Here is an 18,613-nt window from a genome sequence, read left to right on the forward strand (position 1 = left end):
AATTCGCTCATAACACCATGGGTAACCATCCACCTGCAGAGGAAAAGAGACACCCTCAGCCATGGTTACATGTCTAAATTTAATGACATAACAAAACGAACTTAAGGAAACAAAATGACAAAGGTGTTAAACAGCACACCAACTAATCATGATCTCACTGTGGGGCAACACAAAAGCACCAGTGAGAAACCTGTGGTATGCCTAAGGTGCCTCAAATTTACGCTTTCGGGTGCTATGTCTAGGTGCTGTCCCCTCAGTGGCACTGGCATCTGAGACAGCCTGCTCACTGTGCTGTCCTGTTGTCCTCGATGACCTTGGCAGCCGTCCTCTCGCCCTTGTGCTGGTACCGCCTGGGAGGGAGCAGCCAGTTTCACAGCTGGCATCTCCCCAGTCGTTGCAGCCTCATCGGATGTAATGGTCACTGGGAGAGGGGTGGAGGAGCTGCTGCCCCCATCCGGAGATCCCTGAGAGGAGCCCGCAGAGACAACAGGCAGCTGCTGCACCGACGTGAAGTCACTTCGGACCTTCCTGCTCACCATGGATGGATGTGCACCAAGCTGGTGCCCAGACCATCTCCCATACTGGCAGTGACCAGCTCAGGTCAATGCCGATGTGAGGGCTTGCTGGTCCAAGTGCATCCCCAGGAAGCCCTGATTGGTCTCCTGGAGGAGCCTCTCCATGAGATTCGCCACTCTCTCCATGGAAGGAGCATGGCACTTGGCCATGAGGCTCATTGCATCAGCAATGGTCCGCGTGGACTCCTCCACCACGGAGACGAAGCCAAGTGTAGCCTCATATATCTCCACCAGATCTTCCCGCACACCCTGCTGGACTTCCAGCGTTTGCTGCATCACGAACAACTCCAGAGGCACATCATCAGCCACCGACTGAGCATGTGCCTGGTCCCCTGCAGTCCTCCGACTGCTGGCTCCATGGGCACTCTCTGTCTCTGCCAGTTCCTCCAGCGACTGTGAAGTGCCCTCACCGCTGTGCCCCGGGACACTAGCCGATGATCGAATTCCCAAGGTGCTAGTATCTGCGCTGGTGCCTGCCTGGCAGAGATGGTGTGATGCTGGTGGGTCAGAGACTTCAGGGCCCTCAGGTGTGAGAGGGGGCCCCAGTGCCTCCTGGCCCTGCTCCACTGATGCTGAAAGGAAAAACAAGGACATTTGATTAGTTAACATGGAGACAATGTCAATGTGCATCCCTGTCTCCCGGATCGTTATGTGCTCATCCATCCATAAGCAATGGTCAAGCCATGTTGCAAAATTCAATCACTGAACATTCAGCACAGCCATGGCTGCTGGGACACTAATGGTGACCTCAGTGCTGGGCTAAAATACCTGTCCGTGGCACCCCAGCCTCACCGGCACCGGTGAACCTGGGCCATGGCACCTTTCCAGATCGAGGGCCTCCTGCTCAAACCTGGTAATGACGGCCAACTAGGCCGGCCCTCTGCCAGCCCTCAACCGTTTGGCGGCAGTATGAGCATTCTTCCCCTGAAAAGGAGGGGCACAGTGCCCCCCTGCCCTACCCTCCTGCCTGGCCTGTTCAGCACCAGCGCTCTGGGGAGCCCTTCCACTGGCCATGATTCGCAGCCTTTACAAGGCTGCAGGAGCTCTTTTAAACAGGCCGCCGGGTCGCCATTGGACCGGGCGGTCATAGCAGTCACACCCCCGCCCTCCCATTCCCGGTGTCCTCGGGAGCAGCGTTTCATGCTGCGCGGGCCTTAATTGGCCCGCCCACATAAAATGGCGGCGTGGATCTGATTGCGGGCGGCAATCGGGTCTGCGCCCGCCCACGCCCAATCCCGCACAGCCCTCCTGACAGGCAGAAAATTCTGCCCATGATTATGTGACTGTGCGCGACTGTGTGCCACTGAATTGCTTTAACGCAGTGAGCACAAATGTTAACTAGTATGTGACCAGCACCCAGAAGAACATACAAAAGCAAAATATTGCGGGTGCTGGAAGTCTGAAATAAAATCAGAAATTTAACCGGCGATTTAACTGCACCCCGTCAGAAAGGTCATCAACCTGAAAGGTTCACTCCGTTTCTCTCTCCACAGATGATGCCTGACCTGCTGATCATTTCCAGCATTTTCTGTTTTTATCCCAGTAGAGCGTGATACGATTACAAATTGAGAGGGAGAGTAATTAATTTATCACATTTTTGAACAATTCAGTGCATCAGAGGGACAATGATTTTGGGTACAGGGCAGAAATGTCAAAACACTATTGTATTGTCGGCCTGGTGGCGTTACAAGACAGCAGTGTGACCTTTTGGAATCTTTAAATGAAGTGTTGCTGGTGCAAAGGCATCACTGCTAATGGGTTAAACATCATGGAAATATTTGATATATGAGATTTCCTGATTTGCATTTAACGCTAGGACTTCCTTCCTGATCATGAAATCAGTCGCATGAAATCAATAACACGGAGCTAAGGCATGAAAATGAAAATTATCTCTCAAAGAAATTTGTGGTAATTTGCAAGGATGCATTCAGGGTTCAAATATATCCCACAGCACAAAGCTTCAAACGATGTATGACCCAGAGGGTCAAAAATTGTATTTTTGCTACCTTCAGCATATGCTTTGAACATGTTAACATCTTTAATTCGATCCAAGTCTTTCTGAGCCCGTCTTGCAACACAGGGGAGGCAACAGAAGCTGGCTGGTTGAGTTACACTGAATTCATTTCCCAACATTTATATAAACGACGCTCAAAAGCAGACTTCATGAATGTGGAAAAAAAATCGAAAGCATACTTGAGCACCCAGATTCAGAACAGCGTGTCCATGATGATGTTTTCCAGCTCATTGCAGTGTCTGACTGCTGTCTGGATCCAAGCCAGGCAGACTGGGATTAGTGCCAGAGGTCAAAGGTGCATTCTAATGTTATTGTCGCCAGGTCTGAGGCATAAATCTGCCTCCCAATGTAAGCACACCCCGGTGTCCACTCAGCCACCCTGACTTGCGGGGGAGATGTTGGGCCTGGTTTTATATCCTGTTTCTCCATGGGTTACTTGGAATCTGATTACTGCTGTAAGTATTCTGCCAATTGACAAAACAAAATTCTAAGTTACCCTTTTTAAACATCCTACATCCATCCATTTTGGGGAGGGGAAAACACGAGTTGGCAGAAAGCTTGCAACAATAACAGGTTCCAAAAGAGACTGCAGCACATTATGTGCGAGTTGCTGTTTTATTGAGGTTTTCAACGTACAAATGTCAAAAGCTCCTCTTCTGAAGTCTTTAATGTCCAAGTTATGTTTTTAATTTAAATCAAGAATTTTGATTCATTTCACAGTCTTCAAGGCAAGTAGCCAAGTTATTTTCAATTCAGTTACTGGACACCAGGGGTGGGTGCGGAAAGGTAGCTCATAACATTATTTTGTTTGTCGCTTTAATATAATTAATGTAATATCAAATTCAGCACCCAAAGTGTTCCTGAGATGCCCCCCACACCCAACCCTCACCAGTCTGCTCCAATACGTTTGACTGTGTCCACATTGGCCTTTAAGGAGACCTCTCTTGAGCAATAGCTACTTACATTGTGTCCTGCCCAGCTACCATTCAAGCTCTAACACATACTTGGCCAGTACAAATTACTGACTAGTTCCAGGTGTAGCTACAGTGACACTGTTTTAGCCACATGCACTAATTTTAGTAGAAAATGCTTGGCATACCACACAGGATAAATATACTTCAGAGTAGTATATTTACTTAACAAACATCTATCATGATTTCACAAGCAAGGAATTAAAGCACTCACAGCGATCTGAAAACTCTTTCAAATTCTGCATTCCATCTTACCATTTTATCAACGAACACACAAAAAGTTTAAAATTCATGTCATGCAAATACAAGTATTGAAATCACATCCCAATGGCAGTGTCTATTATTCATTTTTATTTATGAATCAGAAATGCATTTAGCCACATCTGGATTCCCAATTAGCCACAAGTGACTCGTTGCACACATATTGGGAGAACATTGATCTACCATGACCTTAAAACAAGACAATTTACTTGGTGTCTTTCGTAAGTGACATTACAAAGATTAAACATTCAAAAAGGCAGCTTATAATTAAAGCTCACTTATGGGCAGGATCTTTAGGTCGGTGAGCAGGGGACGGGGCCTGCTCGCCGACGTGTAAAATGACGCGGGATGACGTCGAGTGGAACTCCCGACATCACCCCACATCATTTCCATTTTCTGGTTGGCGGGGGCTCAGCCAAATCAGCTGTGCGCCCGCCGACCCGTCAATGGCCTATTGAGGCCATCTGAAAAATACTTAACATTAATGGACCTGCCCGTCCAACCTTAAGGTTGGTGGGCAGGCTGGGAGCCCTGGCGGGCTTAAGAAAAAGCATGAAACCTCATCCACGAGTGGGATGAGGTTACATGAGGGTTTTAAAATATTTAATAAAGGTTTCATTAAAAGTGATGGACATGTTCCAACTCATGTGACAGTGTCACATGAGGGGACATGTCAGGGAAATTTTGCTTTTGTCTCTTTAACATTTTTAAATTTGAAGCCGATCTCTCTGAGGCAGCACTTAGCCTCAGGGAGATGAATGCGCTCTTTCACGAGAAAGAGCGCACTCTCGGCTGAGGGAATTCCCCCCGGCGGACGTCACGCTGGGCGGGCCTTAATTGGCCCACCCACGTAAAATGGTGGCGTGCCCCCAACTGGGGGCGCTGATCGGAGGCGCACCTGCCTGCGCCTGCTCCTGCTCTCTCCACCACCCCACCCCTCCAAACGGGGGGAAAATTCGTTCCTATGTTTATGCGGGAATAACAATATAAAACCTGAAAGACAAATACCCTATCATTCACTCTTCATATTTCATGCACTGAACGACTGAATAATTGTTCTATTTGCTCAGTGACTATGGAATACAATAATTGCACAAATGCTTGAGTAGGGGGGCAGGAGGATGGAGCACATGGAGAAACACAAGCATAAAAACATGCTGCTTGATGCAGAGTTACTGGAAATGCAATGAGGGAATACTGTGGATAGGTGGGGCAGATGGACCGAAGGTCTTATGCCTGAAACTGTTACAAAGTTAATCATATGTAACCATATCTGCAAAACCTGATAGTTTCTTAATTCATTTTAATTCTATCTACAATTTTGCACAGTTATTAACGTAAAAGAAACATATTAAATAAATATGGAGAAGTGTTAATTTGGATCCCTCTCGTCTGATTTCCACACTTCCTGGATCAAGGTTTTAACTTGGAAACACAGAGCAAAACTTTTATTTGTGAGTTTTAAGCGTGCTTTCTATTATTATTTTGATGGGAATTGTCTAATCTCCAAATTTACACAGAAAAATTGAGTGTTGTATTTAGTAGTGTGGTGAACCGCAATCGGATTGATTCATGTTTACTCCTAACTCTAACTCTATAAAGTAATGCTGCTAAACTCTGATGTTGCTAAACTAACCTGGAGCGTTTTTACTGATTTTTCAATCTACTATTACTTCTTTCGGAACAAGTGTCACGTGCAATAGTTAGACAACTGGTAGGAAAATGACATATGCACTAACATACATTATATGAAAAATGATATTCGATTCTTTGGATTTCCTGATAAGCATTTTGATCGAAACAAAGAAAATCTATGATCAGTATGCTACAGGGTCCTGGCTATTGCAATGGATTATTTCAAAACTTGGTGAGTAAATGGATGGTGTTTTAAGAAACTGCTGTTCGAAGGAGTTCGCAGCTCTGACACCATGTGCTGAATTTCCCCTCTAAGGACTGATAACAGAGACTGTTTCCGAATGCTGAACTAGCTCCCAGGGGCAAAACAGTCAACCATTGTGATTTTCACAGGCCGTGCCCGTAAATGACACGGAGACAGGTTCCCTGGATAGCAGGCAGGCTCTCCAAGCTGGAGGGCCAATCAGAGGTCTTCCAGCTTGAAAGGAGTTGATAGGAGCAGCAGGTTGCAATGAAAGGAAAGGAAGAGAGAGGGCGCTTCAACATCTAGAAGCGCTCACCCTCCAACTTCTTAAAATATTAAATTAAAGAATGGCTTTTGCAGCCAGGCCACCACTGTGAGGGGGTGGCCTGTGGCTGCTGCTGCACCCAGACAAGCAGGGAGGGCCGAGGCTGCCTGGAGCGTTGATGCCCCCAGCTTGCCTCCGGGAGGCAGCTTCCAGGCACCTAAACTGGTATCTGCCTCCTGAGGAAACCTGACGGCTGAGTGCAAAATTCCAGTTGCCCTCCATTAATTGGCCTCAAGTGGCTCTTAATGAGCCTGATACCTGCCATGTCTGGACACCTTGCTGCACTTCCTGATCCCGTCGCCGCAAAAATGGCCCGGAGGCAGAATGGAGTCAGGGTAGCAACACGTGTGCTCTTTTTAGCTGCTGCCCGCCTCCACTTCTGGCTTGGGTGGGGTCTGAAAATTCAACCCCATGGGCAGAGTTTCTCATGCTGGTTTCAGGAACTCACCAATCAGGCTCAAGTAGGGTCAGAAGCCCACACTGTGTTGGGAACAGTCGCATATCTGTAATTTTCTTCAAATTGGCCAATTAATGGTCAATGAGTGGACTCACCATCCAATTTAGAATGGTGGGCAGGGTCTCGAAACTGAAAGGCCAATAGGAGGCTCTTCCGCTCGGAAACAGCATAAGCATGTCACTGCTTTAACTTCAAAATAAAGAGCAACAGTATCAGCAGCCTGGCTACCATAGGGCAACTTGTGACTGAAGCCAGGCAGGCAGGGAGGACCTCTAAGCCCGCTTGCGCAGCAATCACCCCACCGACCCCTCCGGTCTCCCGCTGAGAGGCTGCCTTCAGGCAGCTGCCCTGTTTCCTGGCACCTCCAGGTACCCCAGATTCCATTTGCCCTCCATTAGACCTTAATAGACCTTTAATCCATTGAATTGGCCACCCACCGCTTGTGGGAAATTGGTCTGGGGTGGGCTGGGGAACTGGCATACTGGCTGGCAGCAAGAAATTCCATGCCCACCCCCACCTCCATTTCCATCCCCAAAGTGGTTGAAAAATTCAGCCCCATATTCCTAATCAGAAAGTTGCAAGTTTATGATTTATCTTTAAATGACATTTTTTAAACGTTGTAAGACCCAACCCCGAGTGTCACTCCAAAAAGCTGTGCCTTGAGGATGGCATCTGAAGCCTTTGATTCTCTATCTGAGTATATTACATCTCCTCTTAACTATTTTTACTTTTTCCCTTTTATATATATGCTCATTGAATCTTTGTTTTTCTGCTTTCTCTGGTTGCTAGCATATTGGTTGAAACCTTAAATTAGATGTAGAACACAATATGGATCGATGATCTTTTGTGGTAATACACTGTGACCTTTCAATGTTAGAACTTAAAATATCTCTTCTGGAACTCATTTACACCCATTAAAAATTTATAAATAAAATTAAAGAGTCAGTGACAGCTTAAATTGTTTACGGTCTGTTGAAAGGAATGGGCTTGTTTGACCAACTAGCTTCTGCCTTTTCTCAGTCATACTTTATGCTTTTACAGTGGGATCATAGAAGCAAAAATTGGTTATGTCCCATGTTGAGGCTCACATTGGAATAATTTTGGTGAGTTGATGGTGCCTGTAACACCTCCCGAGGGAGCTGGCCTATTGCCTGCACTCCAGTTTGGGCTCACCGCCTCACCGACAGCGACCCATAGGTAAGTCCCCAGGAGTGTTATGAAGCCGAAGAGGAGAATTCCTGTTCCTGTTAGCTCCACACAAAGCTCTAAGATTTTTTTTTAAACTTATGTTTCTGGTGGTGATCATTTACCAAGCAGTATACACATCAGAAAAATCACAGCGGAGCAGACCCAAAGATCAGTGCAGTCAACTCTTCCAGATGGGACCTAAAACAAACGTTAGGCCCTTCATTAACATACACAAGGGGCCTAAGGCCTGTGTGGAGTCGGACATATCTCAGGAGTCCTTGCTTTTGGCCTCTGTTCTGTACACAAAATATTAATCAGTCTGTTTCCATATTATTTGGAGCACACATGCTGTTTATTTTTCTTGCCACAACTGCATCCTTACTCTATTGATTTTTGGAGGCCACTGATTTGTTACAAATGACCAGGAGCAGACAGGAGGTAATCTGAACTGTAAGCAGTAATTCTCAGTGGAATGGTCTTAGCTGTCTCAAGAACAGCAACTTTGGGCAGAATCTTCTGCCCTCTCCTGTGGCGAGTTTGGTGATTGGGCGGGGGGTATTTAATCAGGTGGGATGATGCGGGGTGTGCACCCCACCACCTTCCTACCTCCACCCCAATTAAGCAGGTGCTTGGAAGGCCTGTGAACGGCCTTCCCGCCCCTCCACCTACCGAGATCCCTAAGTGGTCAATTACTGCCCACTTAAGGGCCTGATCTGCCACCCCTGGCATTAACCTAGCGTTGGGTGGGGGTCTCAACATGTGGGGAGCATGGCAAGTAAAACCATGCTGGGTTGCTTGTGGGGTCCCAGGTAGGGGTCTCATTCATAGGAATTCAGTGTCTGATCAAGGGACCTAGCATCAGGAAGTAGGGTGGGGGACCTGACATCGGGAGGGGAGGTGCCAGGCATCAGGAAGAGAGGGGGTCCTGCTGGGAGTCACCCCACCTTCCTTTGCTCCCGACGCCCCCTTCCCTCGCGAGACCCACCCAAACCACTCTCTTGCCATCACTCATACCTTTGGCCTGCAGCCTAACGAAAATCCTGGGTCTCGCGTGGGTGTCATACAGCAGCAGCTACTGCCTCCCTGGTGGCGATGCCAGTCAATAGAGCTGTTGGTCTCTTGACTGCCTGGCAGCTGTCAATGGGGGGGGCCTCTGTCCCCAGGATCCTTGATCCTGTGGGAAGGTTCGCCACTGGCCTGTCCAGTGCCTGAATGGAACAAGATGTGGCAGGCCTTCCCAAAAAGAGGTGATGCAGGGCTCTCGCCAGCTCTTGCCAGCTGGTGACCAAGACCTCCTTCACCGCCACAAGATTGTGCTCCAAATTGTAAAACAGACTGCAAACAGAACAGAGTTTGGAAACTGAGTGATGGAGCATTTGTACCAACATTTCTGGTCTGTTCTTTGGTTGATTACTGACTAAAGGCACACAATGCACACTTAACTCCTGAGATCATTTAACATGCATGTTATGGATCTCCATCTTGTCATGCAGCATTTGATTGAAGGAAAGGTAAATATAAAGCCGATTAGAGTATATTCTGTTTTGGCGGGTGGGGGAGGTGGGTTGGAGAAGGGTCTTTTCTTTATTCTGAAGGGTTGAGCTATGATGGATTAATCATCTGCATTTATTTTGTGATGTGCAGGTTTTAGTGGCTTGATTTTGTTCCATTTTGTTCTAATGCAGTTTCCACTTACTTATTTCACAATAAAACCACAGAGGTCCCAACCTTGGCTCAATTTTTAACATGCCATATTTGATCGAATAAAACAGCAGTATTTTTGAGCCTGAGGTCATTGTTAGAGTGACCTATATGGCAGTGCAATAAGGTAGCAGATGGTCCTTGATGAATAGTACATGCGCTGCACCAGTGGTGTTCCTGTCACTGTCTATAGGCCCTCAATCAATCAGCAAGAATTTCTCACTTAGAATGAAGGAGAGTGCAGTCCTATTATATGTATAAAGCTGTAGATTTAAAATCCAAAGAATGCTATATAAGCAGACTCATATTTACCACACTGTTTTTCACCAACAGTAAGCAGCAAAATTGGGATTCAGCAATGATTTGCTTACGATGCACGCTCTACAATGTACTGACAAACGAAAGCATCACCTTGTACAGAATAACCTTGTGACATCTAGCACTTGTCATGTGGCTATCTCACATTATTTGCTTTTGTCGCAATGCAGTACACTCTGAACTTCACGAATAAACAGAACTTTTGGCAACGCGTTCCACAAAAAATAATATTGATAAGGTCAGAGACAACATTCAGTGTGAGTCTTAAAAGGAGAACAAGAAAAAAGAACTGTAAATACAGGAAATCTTAAACAAACCCAGAAAACACTAGACTTACACCACAGGTTCGTCAGCACCTAGGAAGAAAACAGGAGAATTCTACCAAACTACTTGCTTACCTTTCAATTTCCAGTTCTGATTAAGGGCCTACATTGGAAGGTTAACCTTTATCTTGAAAAAAAAAACTTGTAAATACATCAGGACATGAAACAGAAGATGTGGACAATGTGGAATAAGTTCACTGATCCTTTGTAACACAATTTCAGGCATCTATTATAGATTATATATACTATTCATTTGCTTACATCAGGTTCTTTATATGTAATAACATTAGATGTAAAATGATTTTACAGATACAAAGTTTATAGGATTCCTATGCTTTTGGGCTGTCTCTTTAAGGTAAAATGGAAGAACGAAGCTGGTTCTGTGACCTGCTCTGAATTCTGCCCAACAATAGGCTTGGGTGGCTTGGTTTCCATGGGGACAAGAAGGGTCCAAGTCAAGAGACTTGCTGAGAAGATGCAAGATGTTCACACCTGTGGACAATGGCAAGAGCATCTGTGCTGACTGTGGTAGAATGTTAAGTCTCCAAGTCTGATAGGGAGGTAGTATTAGGAATGTCAGGCTTTATCAACAGTCAACTTTAAACCGTCTGTTTAATTTCAAGATAGAATGCAGTTGGAGGTCTAGAGGATAGCTAATTAGCATTTCTACCTGGACATAAGACCCATGTGATTAATGTTGCCATGGAGATGAGCTTTGAGAGGGGAAAGTCCATAGAAACCCATTGTAGTATCAGTTACAGGGTTCCTAAGATATCACGGAATCTCACAGAGACAAGTCAGTTTGCAGCCATCAGAGAGGCAGAGAACAGGAGATAGAGGCAGCCAGTCCTGCACCTTAAGCAGAGAAAACGCTAACTGTATTGTTCACTATGTAAGATGCAGGTGGGAGCTCATGCTCGGATTGAAGGGACCGAGTACATGAGGATTTAAGGGAGTCTTCAAGATTTGCATAGCTTGGGCTAGAGGGAAGAAACCGCCTTGTAATCCTCACAGTGAAAGTCAGTTCTGGGGTTAGAACTTACTTGGCTGGGAAACAAAAAGAAAGGAAGCGAGCCACCAGGAGCTAAGAATAACTTTGGACTGGTTCCGGGAGAATAAAATGTCCACCTAAGGGGCAGCGTAATGTATAACCATTGCGTGGGATTTGCGGTCATTTAAAAAGTTAAATGGGGAATTTTTCTTCTGTAGCTTAGAGTATGTGTTGCGTACCAACTAATGTTTAGACAATGTTGCTTTTAGTTTGTTATAGCAAAAGTCATAAAATTTGAAATCTTGTTATGCGATCTTTTCAGTCGGTCACTGGAAATTCAAGTACCTTTTTGAAAGTTACCGGTCTGTATGGGTATTGTAACAATGTAGAAATATGGAGACCACATAAGTATTCTTTATAAATGCAAACATGTTGCCTTGACAACCATCCAGAATTAAATAAATGTGATGGTTGATGGCATGGATTGATGGGATGGGGTCTGCACCTGCTATAGAGTTGCCCTGCCATCATCGGCAAGCACCGACCAGGTGACTGGCTCTGTGGGGGAGATGGGGGGTGCGAAGAGAAAGTAAGGAATGAAGGATAGCTGCTCGCACATCTTCCCTAGTGGCCAAACATACAGCAGCCTGGGCAGAAATTGGAGCAAGCTACACACCCAGCGTGCTCAGATGAGATGTTACACAGTGCATGGTAATGACGGGTGAAATAAGGAAAGAAAAGTTAATCATAATGAATACTCCTTTCTTTAGAGTTTTTATCAGTGCATTTACCACACCCATAATACCAAGCTGCAGATGATTTATGTGACAAAATGGAGAAATTTATATGCTTTCACACATGAGCAAGCTTAGTGAGGCATGCTGTATTTGAATAAATAATGCGCTGTGTTTTTATGCTTTCAACAATGGAGCGGCACATATCTGTGTCAGCTACAATTACAAGGCTGGGATGAAAAATGACCTCTTGCTGATTTATTACACTATTAAAAGAAACAGAGTCACTTGGTAAGTTTTACAGTGAAATGCTGAAATGCAAGAACTGCACAATCATGAATTCTGGCAAATTCATTTATGCTCTTAACAGTCAGATTTGAATGGCTAGTGAGAGAGTAATTCTGGAACATTATATATCAAGTTACTAATAAATCTGCTTGCTCCCAGTGTCAAACAATGTCTCAGTGCAGAAACTGGAAAATAACCTGTCTGTAGTAAATGGAGCTATGGCAGAAGAGAACACAGTAAAGGAGACATACAAGGCAGTTAAATATATAAGCTGCCTGATCTCTTGGTGTTTCTTAAAGACTTTTATTTAAAGCAGGTGTATTCACACTGTCGTTCATATTTACAACAGCTATTATAAGAAATACCCTCAAAACAAACACACACACACACACACACAGTTTGTAACATGTGCATTTAACATTTAAAACATCTCCTGCTGTAGTTAGTCGTCCAAAGTGATATTTAATAATGAATATGGGGAGGAATGCCTTGTGAGAATCCAGTGGGTTATTGTTTTTAAACAGATACGTGCCATTAAATTTTATCATCGGCTTTAGGTACAAAACTCTGTTTTCCACGAATGTGACAAAAGGCAGCTTTTAGTGCCTGGTTATCCTCTATATGCAGATTATCTGAATCCGAACTGCATTTAACTGCTTCCCATCTGCTCTTTTCGTTTACGTCTGTAGCTCTGATTTTTATTTATGCAAGTAGCAATTCCTATTAACTTGAACTGTCACAGTCAGTTACTAAATTGTGTCTTCAAGATATCATGTGGATTGAAACATTGACTTTCAGTGAAGTATCAGATATTCACTGCGATTACCATCATGGCCAGTTGTTGATCTCAGCAGTGTCATTATGGGAAGGTGCTGAGCTCCAGTCAGGAGGCATTTCCCCAATGGGAGAGGGGCAAATCATACAATTTTCTTTTGTTCTGATGAAAGTGTGTGGAAACTATCAGCTTCCATCAATCTCCAGGGGCAGCCATCAAAGTCTTGTTTCAGTCAGTGAAATCCATTGACAGATGTGCCATATCGTTACCACTCTAAATTGCTGGCTATTTGACTACACCCATAGAGACTTTAAGTGCAAGGAATTATAAGACAATGCAGACAACTGCCACAATATTTTTTAACTAGCACCCTTTGAGTGGTGTGGAATTGACTCGGTGATTGGGCTCAATATCATATATTCAGTTTGACCCAGTGATAAATTGGTATGAATGTTAAATACAGCAAGGTAAAATTAGTAGGGTCCAACCAGGTACTTGCATACAACCAGTGAAGATTCACTGCCTGTATTATTCTGTCCGCCGATACCAGCACACACCCTTGAACTGCACTGGCTCTGTGCATAAGCTTGCCTGGAGATTTATCCTGGTATGTAATTAAGGACCATTAGTGTTGGTTTGTACCGTCAATTTTGAAAAAAAGCAATTCAGGTTCTATTCTGAAGGTCATAAACTGAGAGAAAAGAAGAGTAAGATTGGGGGGGGCCAATATTCCCTGTAAGCAGTGCATCCATGTGGCAATCTGAAAGTCCCTGTGCAGGCTGTGCACAAGTTTAAGTTAGCTTTAAATTAGCTCACGAGTAGGGCAGTGCAAAAAGGTGCTATGCACTTAAATAAATCACCCTCGCACTTCAAGAATAAAATAGAGGGAATGTTGGTGGAGGGGTGGGGAAGGAAAGTGGAACCTGAAAAATCTGAGTAAATTTGGTGACGGGTAAAAGTCAGTTTTTATTTGGAGCATTGTTAGAAGGGCAAATTCAAGGGTCTAAAAATAAAGATCTTAAATAACCCATGTTTATTTACACAGTTCGCAGACACCACTTTAATGGGGCTCAGTGGTAGTCTAAACATTCTAGCAAGTGTATATTTAGTGGATCATGCAGATTAAAAGTAGTTTGTATAATGACAACAGTACAACTAAATGCTAATCCTCCTACGGAAATATTTATTGGCTCTGTTTACTCTTGAAGTTTGATTTGTGGTCTGGTATCAGACACCTCACTGATGGCAACCAAAGAATTGTAGATCCTCATTATACAGAAATGCATTTCCACACCCAACGCTACTTCACTGATGCCCAATCTAATCAGAATCATCTTGTTAACTCATCACTGAAAGAGTCAATAGAAACAATTGCCTCTTGATCTCTGAACTTTCTTCAATGCTCCATTAATTTGATACTGAAAATTGGGTCCCAAAACACACGTGTTACAGTTGTGGTGTCATAATGTACACTGTACACGAGCATGTCACTAATATCACACAACATACACAATCCTGTCACTCAAGCATGCAGATTTGGGGACTTGATTTACAGCACAAAGGCAGGGTAGAATTTCAGGGCTTTAATGCCAAAATCCGGAGAGAATAACATTCAATGAATTCATCAATCCCAAAAGGTCTGAGAATTTAAGGGAGGAAATCAATGAAAAAACTTTACTGATCCACACATATTTAACGTCTGTCTGGTTATTTGTCATTGCCTAATATACTGATCTATTGCTGGTTATCATTCAAAATATTTGTGCTGATTATGTAGCAGTCCTTAACTTTTCAGTCTGACAACTCCTCCAACTGCTAAAAGGTCAGCACCCATTTGAAAATGCAAAGACCCCACCCTGAAGCAGTATCGACTTGGATGAGATCCAGATCACTGGGACTTCCAGTATGAGTTAACTGTTAATATTAATAAGCTGTGAAACTATTTTTATTCAACAAGGTAACAATTGCAAACATTTCAAAACATTTGGAATCAGATACTGAAGGAGAAAACAGTGTATGGATATGGAGAAAGAGTGGAGGAGTGGGATTAACTGTATTGCTCTTCAAAAGAGGAGGTGCAAACTCGATGGTGTACAAATAGCCGCTTGGTAGTACAGAACTTGAGCTTTGCTGAAAAAAGAAACATGCTGTCAAAACTTTTCACCTTGCACTCATCAGGACAGATTTGCAAGAATACCAAATCTCAAAGGGAATAACAATTAATACTGCAAGAGAAGAGGGTGTTGATTGGTTAGCAAGTGGACTCTGATTGTTAGAGACATTGCCATGGAGAATGCACCAGGGAACAGTTAACTGCCAAGCTTTTGTTTAAAATCAAACCAGGCAGGTCAACACTGATTGGTCAAGGGTTGCCATGGGGAATAAACCAGACAATGGCTGTCTCCCAAGCACTTGTTTATTGAAAAAGGCGCAATGCATGGACATGTTCTTTCTGTTTGCAAAGGGCGGGCCCTTTGTGTGAATATATGTAGCTTCTAGCATGCATAAGACCCCTAAAACTCCTATCCCTTGCATACTACCGATGAGGCCATTCAGCCCTCTATGTCTGTGCTGTCCTATACTATGGGCTGCATTTTATGGACCACCTGTAGATAGAGAAACAGATGGGCAGACCCATAAATGAAGGTGTCAAGCCATCAGCCTGGACAGCCCTGCTACAATTTTACGAATGGCAAAGGAGGCATGGATGTGCCCAATTGAGGCCCTTAAGTGTGCAATTAATGACCACTTAAGGGCCTTATCCTGCTGCCGCTCAGAGAGAGGCCTACGCCCTATGAGTTGTCCAGCAGGTTTGACCCTGTGGGCTGCTGGCCAGTGAAGGGGGTGGTGACTCCTTTTCTGGGTTCCCAATGCCAATTGAAGCCACCTCGCTGTCAGCGACCCCACCCCAACCCCCCAACAATTTTCCTTCGCTGTGTCCACCATTCCTCCTGCACTGTCCAACATGCCCCCCCCACCGGCCTGACCTCTCTCCGGTACCGGGGAGTGCCTGAGATCCCTAAAGGTCTGGGTGCATCACTGAACACCTCATCCCTGGCCTAACTGCTGTGCTGCCTGTTGCCACTGCTCCCTCCAATTGGCCCAGCTGCTCTATGAGGCGGGTCATCCCCCTGGAGAGGGTCGGAAGTCTCACCTCATAATAACTACAGGCTTGTCGGCTGAAAAATTAGAGTGAGACGAGCCGGCTGAGTAGAGCTTGCCCCCAGTGCTTACATCGGGGTGCGGACTTCAGCATATAATCCAGTACTATGATTCTATGATTTATTTGCCATTCAGCTTCAGGCAGTACATAAAAAAATGGGAAGGTGCTTAAAGTGATGTGGGTAAACATTAGAATATTTGAGCAAAATGTTGGGCAGGAACTGGTGGGGGGGGGTTCAATATGTCCTATCACAGACTCTAATCAATTTATGTAACTTTCCAAGGGAATTAAATAGTCCACAGAAAAGTTGAAAAATGTCCCATTTCTAGGAAATCTAACATTTCAGTCTAACGTCACAAACTTTATATTTTAATGCTGAAAATGGCCTCAGATACAGTTGCCATAGTTCCAGGAACTCAGAGGCCATCATTGATAAAGCAGGATTGTACACCCAGGAATCCTTCCAATGCTTTGGGGAGGTGGTGGCATAGTGGTATTGTCACTAGACCCAGGGCTATGCTCTGGGGACCTGAGTTTGAATTCCACCATTGCAGATTGTGAAATTTGCATTCAATAAAAATCTGGAATTAAAAATCTGATGGTGACCATGAAACTATTGTTGTGAAAACCTATCTGGTTCCCTAATGCCCTTTAGGGAAGGAAATCTGCCTTCCCTACTTGGCCTGGTCTGGCCTACATGTGATTCCAGACCCACAGCAAAGTGGTCGACTCTTAAGTGCCCCCTGAACAAAGGATGGGCAATAAATGCTGGCCTAGCCAATGACACCCATGTCCCTTGAATGAATAATAATAAAAAAACCTATTGATTCAGCCACTTTAGGATTATTCAAAATTTATTTTCTCCCCCTCTTCACCTCTCAAGCTAGGCTTGAGGACCTTGTGTCCATCTTTGTTTCCAAAATTGAGGCCACCTTCTTGACTGCCTCAGCTTGTTTTCTTCCGCTTCTTCTTGATAAGCCTAGTCCTTCTCTTGACCCAGCAAAACCCAGCAACAACTCCACAACATTCAGTGGCAGTACTCTGTGATATTTCTCCATCTCTCAGCAGGTTCATTCATTCCACAAGATCACCTCTTGTTCCTCGGAACTGCCTATCAACCTAGCTGCAGATTACTCAGCTATCTTTCCTTGGCCTAACACTTGGTGACATTAGTCAGATGATCACCATCCATACAATATCTCCAACTCTATCTCAGCTACTCTGCTAGTGAAACCCGTAAACACACTTTCATCATCTCCAGATTCAATTACTCTTACCACAGCCTCCCAACCTCCACCCTTCAACTTGTCCAAATCTCTGCTGCTTGGATGACATTCTGTGAATGAATCAAGCGTTCAATTTTCCTGCTTGAGTAGCAACAAAGAAATAAACAGTAAATGCAAGTAGCCTAGATCCTTTCATGCTGTGTGTTTAGACCTATATGCCAATTCGTGCCAGTGAAAGTTTTTTGACGGATTGCTACTTATCGCTGAATACCTCTTGGGTCTTCTGCTTGTTTGGCCAGTTTTCTAAGAGCTGCAGCAAAGCTGGCTGTATGAATGCCTCGGGCATTCGATGCCCCGTGTGATGTCTGGCTCCCATTTGTAACAACCGGTCCATTCAGTGAGGAAGGAGTTAGGGGATTCACAGTTGCTGTGGTCCTCTGTGTTGCTGAGATCATACTGAAGGACGATGACTTTGGCTCATGGCTCATGCCTGCAAGTAAAGACAATCACAACATTAGAATCTAAAACACACTAATTAAACTTACTCAGGTGCATTTGCCAGAAACCTACCCTCTTTGTTTTATAATGCAGGTTTATAATAGATAAAAAATTCTATAAACTAGAGCACTCCCCTCAATTTTAAAGTTTGCAGGAGTGTCGACCCAAGTTTAAGAGCATTCTATTTTACAGCAGCTTCACGCTAATCATGTTTAAGCAGGCTCAGGAAATCCTTCGAGCGCTTATAGAGCTGGAACAGCTGATTAGCAGACAAAGGCCATGCTTCATGCCTCGTTCCTTTAATCATCTTAAGGTTTGCTGTATATAACCTGAGCTCAGTCACATGACAGCTCAAGGCTGCAATAATCCTCGGGCTCTCTCTGAAGTCTTTTTAAACTGATACTAATGTGTTTTTCTTATATAATTGATGATTTGTGGTTACTTTTGAACTTCCGCCCATTCTTCGAACATGCGACAGATTGAAATTTGCTCTTGCCACTTGGCCTCTTTCAACCATTTCACTGAAAGCCGTTTTTGGACAAAAATAAAGAGAGTTCAATTCCTGTTCCAAATTCTGGAAATTCCCAAAAGTTGCAGATGGCGAAGTTTTACAATTGCCCCAAGCTAACTGGGTTCTGAAATCAAAGAACTTTATGAAGACTCAACGACTAGCATTGGTGTGTTTTTTTAAGATATCAGATTTTCTCCTCACATCACCCTAGACCATGCATCATTCTGCAGCTGAGACTGTGTATAACCTGCGGCCTGGCTCTCTGAAGATAGGCAGGAGTGGATTGAGGTGTCCAATTTTCATAAACCAGCCGAAATCAAATCCTTAATTTTTACTGGGGTTATTACCATTTTCCCTGGTAAGATGATATCCATGCTACTAAACTCTTTCTCGGGTATCCTAAAACTAGTAAACG

General features: G+C 44.3%; 1 protein-coding gene across 3 annotated transcripts in view; it reads right to left on the bottom strand.

The window, feature by feature from the left end:
• The window catches only part of LOC144679083 (genetic suppressor element 1-like), a 330,347-nt gene that overhangs the window by 110,392 nt on the left and 201,342 nt on the right, over positions 1 to 18,613 (bottom strand). For all 3 annotated transcript variants that reach the window (XM_078539365.1, XM_078539364.1, XM_078539366.1), the window contains one exon: positions 17,461 to 17,679. In XM_078539365.1, the coding sequence (XP_078395491.1) occupies positions 17,461 to 17,679 (219 nt within the window). The remainder of the gene's footprint in view (positions 1 to 17,460; positions 17,680 to 18,613) is intronic.

This window comes from Cetorhinus maximus, chromosome 3 (genome assembly GCF_964194155.1).
Source record: "Cetorhinus maximus chromosome 3, sCetMax3.hap1.1, whole genome shotgun sequence".
Taxonomy (NCBI): Eukaryota; Metazoa; Chordata; class Chondrichthyes; order Lamniformes; family Cetorhinidae; genus Cetorhinus; species Cetorhinus maximus.